This window comes from Pterocles gutturalis, unplaced genomic scaffold (genome assembly GCF_000699245.1).
Source record: "Pterocles gutturalis isolate BGI_N339 unplaced genomic scaffold, ASM69924v1 scaffold18459, whole genome shotgun sequence".
Classification (NCBI taxonomy): domain Eukaryota; kingdom Metazoa; phylum Chordata; class Aves; order Pterocliformes; family Pteroclidae; genus Pterocles; species Pterocles gutturalis.
The window spans coordinates 31,291-38,138 of NW_010131107.1; the positions used below are offsets into that span (position 1 = coordinate 31,291).

The following is a 6,848-nucleotide window of genomic DNA, read 5'->3' on the forward strand; positions in this document are numbered from 1 at the left end:
GGCGTCTGACTGCTGCCAAGCAGCCAGCCCAACAGGCAACAATAAAAAAAAGAAATCCATTAACCCAGGAGCCCATTTTGGCCCAAGCCTCTTGATGCCAGGAGGAGATTAGCCTGTGGTTTTGATTAAATCAAGATAGCAATGCTCTCACATTTTCAAAACCTAGCTGTGAACCACTTTCTATCTAGCTGAACCATCTCCTGATATCAGCAGAAAGGCGAGCGCCTGACTTGCATGAGGGCTGTGGGTAAAGAGTCAGAGTGTGCAAACCCTCTGCGGCCACACACCAGCCACAGCATCCTCCCCGCACCCCATCCACCCAGTGCGCACGCCGGCGAATCCAGGCGGCTGCTCCCTCGAGGGTTTTGGGATATTGCCTCTAGAAGCACGGCTACTCACTGCCATCACCAACACCCACACGCTACAGCCCCTGAACATCCTCGTGCTGCTGCTACAGCCCCTGGACATCCTCATGCTGCTGCTACAGCCTCGTGCTGGCTGGACAGGGCAGCATAGAAGGAGCTTTATGCCACTGGAGTTATTGGGAAAGGAGCATTAAATCCTATCACACTTTTTAGAAGGATATAAATAGCCCATCAAGAGATGAGTGGATTTTCTCTTTCTTATTTCCCAGCTGAACGTCTCACCACTCATCTTGTTTTTACCAGGGAAGGCGAAAACCAAGCAAAGGATATCCGCTAGCACAAAGTCTGTTTCCTTTAGAAATAACAAGAGGAAATGCCCTGCCTAAACATGCAGCAGGACCAAACTGCAAGCCCATTAAAATCCAGGCAAGTTACTCACTTGGGTCTGGATTTGGCTCTTAATATTTGAACTCCCAACAACTGCGAACGATTTACAGAGAGCTGGCTTCTCTATGAGATCAGCCTCCATACCAAAATCCAATCATCTTTTGAAACTGTGTCCAAACTATCTGCTAGTAGTACTGAGACTGACTTCTTCGCTAAATAAATTATGTCCAGAACCTCATCTATGGTATGTATATATACACGTTTTACGGAACATTGCCTGTGCCATTAAATACTCTCATAAGCCTTTGATGTCTCTGAACTAGAAGCATCTTTCAGCCAAAAGTGCTCTGTGTTGCTGTGAGGTTCAGTCAAGAGGCAGGGCTGTAACGCTGGACTTCAGAGGCTGGGGTTAGCTCCCTGCTCCGCCACAGCCTTCCAGGTAACCTTGGCCAAGAGTTAATCCACACCATTCCTCCTCCGCGAAACTGGGAGAGGAGCATTTCCCCAAGGCAGGGGATATATTAAAGCCTATAAACTGCTTTGACAATTTAGTCATCTTGGAAGTCAAATCAGGGTACTGGCTGCAATCCTCAGCAGCACATCCAGGGCCACAGCTGGGAGCACACATCTGCCCAAACAGGGAGACAGCTCCCAGGCACCCTCCCAGGGGAATCCGTGACCAGAGAAACAAGCAGATCATGCATGTGCAAGGCAGGTTAAATATTTGGTTTTAACTGCACAGCTCTAAAACCACACAAGAAATAAAACTACATTACTGTAACATGGCTTTTCAGTGATAGGAAGGCAATTAGGTTTTATCACTCCCCAGCTGCTACCAGGCAGTGCTGAGGGTGAACAATCGTTCTTCTACTTAAATGCTCCGTGCTGGGGTGAAATATCCAAGGCAGAGGCATGTGTAGCCAGACCAGACAGCCACAAAAGCTCTCCAGGAGCAGGCATGAGGAGGACAAGGGATATAGAGGTGAGAGAGAACACAGGGGAGGAGCTGGCAACTTCCCTCCTGATCTGCCTTCTAATTTCATCATCCCTTGGCTAAACAATGGGATTCAAATGTGGAGACACAAGATTCACATCCACAAGGTTCTCCTCACCTTTCTATTAGGCCAATCCAACCTAAGAGACTTTCCATAGGCCCTGGAAGGGCCCCCAGCCCCAGGGAGGTCAGCCCTGCCATCGAGCAGGGCTCTCCAGGAGGGCGATGCAAGGCAGTGAGCTTGGCTCCGGGAAGGAAGCAAGCCCTGATTTACTGCATCTCCTAAAGCTGAGTTGAAAGACTCTCTGCCTCACTCCGGGCTTGCACCTACTGTAGTTGCAGCTTTGGGAGTGAACAGGGGGAAGGGAAATGAATGAACCACTTATCATCCCTTTATCATCAAAGCTGCATCTGCCGCAGAGACTCTCCTTCCTTGCTGTGAAGTCCCAAGTCCCCAGGGAAAGCTGAGGCACAGAAGCACACTGCTGAAAAGGAAATGCTACGGCTTCTAGGCTTTTTTCCTCCTTTCTCAAGCCATTTTATATCACAGTTATGCCTGAGAGGCTGACAGTTTCAACATCTATTTCCTCCAGACAGCTGATTTCAGATTTCGCTCTTTCTCCACGAGCCATGTCTCTGCGGTAGTGTACAAGGACACACCACACATGTGATATGCTGCACCGCAACGGTGAGAATTTATTTGTGGAATCAGGTTAATCAGGACTTTTCCCAGGGAATCATTACAACCTTAATGGTAATGACTTTCTTAATTGCAAGGGTAATTCTCAGGATGCATGCAAGTAATTAAGTGCCATCAGTAAGGATGGGTGGGACACAGCAAAGAGGGGCTGTATTCACTGTCTACAGCCAGAGGCCCAGGTTCTTCACAGGACCCCTAGGAGAATGAGAAGCCACCTCCCAAATCTCCTCATGCTGCACGTGAGCATCTATGAACTTCCTCAAGTCACTCACTTCAGTTTTCCTCGCTTTTACGGAAACTGCATGGCACAACTTTCTTACAAATAAATTCATCCAGCTCCACCTTCAAATGAATGGGATCTTTTGTCAGAACAGAACAGAAGAGGAACAGCAGAAGGCAGCAGGGACAGAAATCCCAGGATGGATTTTCCTGAGACTGCAACATGACTGCAATGAAGACAGAAATTCTTCCTCTGCCCCATACCTTCCAAACAAGTGGGAGGTTAAATCCCAAATGTGTGTTCAGCGGCAAAACACCGCTCGGCACAGAAGCCTCTCTATCATCCATCATCTCTGAGCTTTCCTACTACTGCCTCTATTGCCTTGAAATCTCACTCTAAGAATGAGATTCCAAAGCACAAAGCAGGATTGCATCTGTTGGGGCGATTCTCACCCAAGTATGGTGAGAATCAATGGAGTTAGAAGAGAGTATTTGCTCCCACAGAGGCTCAGTGCTTTCCCTCATGGAGCTGGCATGAACCGAAAATCCCCTTTACCTGCCAGTAATTCACTATGTAGACGATGACTGGAACTGACTGTACAAGGCTTGGCCCCTGGTACACACATCCTTTCTTACTTAAAAACAAGAACACTTCATGCAATGAAATTACAATCATCTACAAAAAAAATCTGCTTAGAAAAAACACTTCCTGAACACCAAACCAGGACTATAGAAGCAAAAAAAAAAGGCAGGTTTCTATTAGAAAAGAAACAACAAAAATACTGTAAAAAGGTTTCTTGCTGTGAAGCTCTTGGCACCACTCAGTATTTGAGCACACTTGGGAACACTCATCCCTGCACTCCCGTGTTACCTTTGCTGCTCATCTTTATTCTTATTTCAATTCTGCTCTCATTTTATTTTGCTCATTGACAAGATATTGTCTTTTCATTTATTCACATGTTTTGGTAGCTTGGCTGCATCTGTTAGTAATCTTTTTTCTTGTAGTTTCTACGATGAAATTACCTGGCACCTATAGCCAGAAATTCCTTCTTCCAGCTGCTGAGCAAGTCTGAAAAACCCCTTTGAAAACGGACCCTTGGAAAATCAGAGCACATGACATGGCTATAGCAGACCTCAGGAGATACGTGCTGGGAAAACAGAAAGTCTCACCACGGCCAAGCAAGAACATGAAGGAACATTGCTGAAACAGGATGTCTGGCACAAAGGTGGGCAGCAGGAGGATGTGACAATGCAAGGGACCAAACCTACTCACTTCTTCCTAGGACTGACATTGCCGATCCAAACCAGAGACTGCAAGGAGCTTAATATTTTGTTGTTCATGTTGTTTGCCTTCACTGATGGGAACCTTTCCAATGAATCACAGAATATTATTTTCTGTAAACTTTTCTTCCTGTGGCTGCAGGTGAATATTAACCTATTTATGGCAGTCTGTTCAGAGACAGGATAGAAATTTCTATTTCTCTTTAAACTTTCTACTATAATCACAAGATTATATTAAATTTCATATAACATTTTCAGCTTGGACATTTTTGACACGTAATAAAATTTAAACTAGTCAGTTAACCTTGTATTAGATCAGCTTCATTTCTTAGCTCCCATGAATTAATTAACCTCCAGCCTAAAGAGTTACTCATTGAGGGGTTATTTAAATAAATCCTGCAGTAAAAGGACCTGCTTTATTAGATCGGGAAAAAACACTATACCCAAACCTCAGTATTCACAAAACTTACTTTTTTTTTTTTAATCTTACTGTCTGAGAGATGGGAGACAAAATAGAGTTCTTAATTTAACTCTTTGTAATCCCTAGGCTACGGAAAGCAGGCTTTCGTTAGCTCGGAAAAGGTAACATCTGGACTTCTTCACAGACCTTCTGGGCAGGTCCGTGCTGCCAACGCAGCGCAGGACTGAGCTGGCTCTCCAGCCTGCTCCAGCTCCCGCAACGCTGCTTACACCCAGGTCCAGCTGTACTGGAACACCGAAATGCTCTCGTGGGAAAACAGCCAGAGCACACGTGGCCACCTCGAGCAAGCAGAGCGACTGGGGCCAGCAGACCAGACGGTATCCTGATCTCAGCACATCCCACGTGCCGCGTGGCCACCTCGAGCAAGCAGAGTGACTGGGGCCAGCAGACCAGACAGTATCCTGATCTCAGCACATCCCACGTGCCGAGCGGGTGCTTCTGGGCCACCAGGAGCACGGAAGGAAAGCACACGTTTCAGAAAGTGGGTGGATATTGTCTTCACATTGCCCACAGGAAAGGGGACCAGCCTGAGAGGGAGTAAATGGCATTTTTCCTCCAGCAATGGAAGATCCCAGAGGTCCAAGGAACTCCATCCCAGTTCCCCTCTGAAGTCACGTTGTACCTCAGCTCCGGATGACCCTGACTATACGTTGTAGTTAAGTATGGGCTACGCAGCAGACAGCTGGTCCAAGGGACCCACACTTGGGTTTGAGCCTCAGCTTCTGTGCTGTGATGGCAGCTTGAAGGTCTCCTCACTGCTGGCCCTCACTGTAGGGCAACCAGGGTCTACACTCCTACAACATGACAACTGCCAGGGTGAGAGTATGCCAGGAAGTTTGTAAAACTGGAGGGCAGAAGGGGCGAGAAAAGGTACCAACAGACTTAGGTCATGAAGGATGGCACAGGGCTTAGGCTGCAAATTGGACAGAGCTCAGGGTTTTGTCCAGGTTCCTGCAGGAAAAGGGACAGGTCAGCAAGAACCTGCACCCTCCCTGAGGGACTAGAGCAGAAGAGCATGTCCTGTCCACAGCAAGAACCTCATTCCAAGCAGACCCAGTCTAATTAAGATGGCAAAATTAGGTCAACAGAACGCACACAGCAGCATTGCCCCTCCTCTCTTTCCAGCATCACGGACACAGACTTGTTACGCTGACCAATGTCCAAGTCACAGAGAGGAAGACAACAGACTCAAACTGCCACTTGCAAACAAAAACCAAAAAGCACATCTGCACATGAGCTCCCAGCATCCCTTCCAGAAATCAGTGGCTAAGTGCACAGCAGTTTTCTTACCAGAAATACGAAAAAGCTTTACCAGCAGCCACAGCCACGTGACGTGGTGAAACGCTCTCTTCCTGAGCATCCCACTTGAGCTATAGGCTGCCTTTCAATTACTCTTTTCACTTCTAGACAAACATTTACCTTAAAGAACTTCAAGACAGAGCGCACACACACAAAAAAAAGGAAGAATGCCCTCATCTGAACAATATATTCCACTCGAAGCTCTGCCAAACAGCTCTAACTGCCCAGAAGAATTTAAAAACAGCCAGATTCCTGGACCATGACCTTAAAACAACATTTGACTCACCGCTTGCTTGAGTCTATTTTGACCTTCGACAGACTGACCCACAAGTCAGCACAACTTCTTGGAAGGCAAATGCCTGCTTGCGTTGTAAGAGATCAACACAAAAGCTAAATGCAACATGACTTAAGTGCAGGGAAAGCAGCAAAGTGCCTCAAGACTAAACAGAGGCTGGGAGTAGCTCTTTTCAAGCTCAGCCTTTTACTTTCTGCAGCCTGAAGAGATCACTCATGCCCAAAGGACTTGTGCCTTTGACGTTCAAGCTTTTTCCCTGGGTCTCCACGGGAGCGGCTGGACCAGACCTACCTGCACGTTCTCTTCCGTGACCTCGATCTCGGCGGTGTAGATGTAATCAATCAGCTTCCTCAGGGTCTGCCCATCGACGTCTTTTATCTCAATCTTCTTGGCTTTACTTTCAGACATGTCTCCTGAAATTCATTTCAAAAGGACAGTGAGAGTTTGCTTTGCAAGACCTCATTGCAGGCCCTTGCTCCCCACATATCCAGCACAACCTCCTGGTATCTGAGTCAAAGACTGCCCCAGAACTAACCCTGACCATCACCAGCAAGATTCCCAGAAGCCTCCTAATGCCACCTAAAAAACATCTCAACATCTGAAGACACTAGTGTAAAATAAGAGAAGTCAATAAACGCAATGAGCTCAATTTCTTGCCAGAAAAGAACGTGCTGGGGTTCACCTGCATTCAAACACAGAGGGGCTAAAAAAAAAAAATGCAGTATGACCCTCAACCATGTCTCTAGCTCAGGGACAGACTCAAAGAGACTGTGGACAAGTCTTAGGAGGGCTTTTTAAAAATATATATATTTATTATATAAATTATT

General features: G+C 46.6%; 1 protein-coding gene across 1 annotated transcript in view; it reads right to left on the minus strand.

The window, feature by feature from the left end:
- KLHL3 (kelch-like family member 3) overlaps positions 1-6,434 on the minus strand; it is a 28,642-nt gene extending 22,208 nt beyond the window's left edge. Inside the window, exon 1 of the mRNA XM_010080489.1 lies at positions 6,313-6,434. Within this exon, the coding sequence (XP_010078791.1) occupies positions 6,313-6,429 (117 nt within the window). The 5' untranslated portion in view covers positions 6,430-6,434. The remainder of the gene's footprint in view (positions 1-6,312) is intronic.
- Between the last annotated feature and the right edge of the window lie 414 nt (positions 6,435-6,848).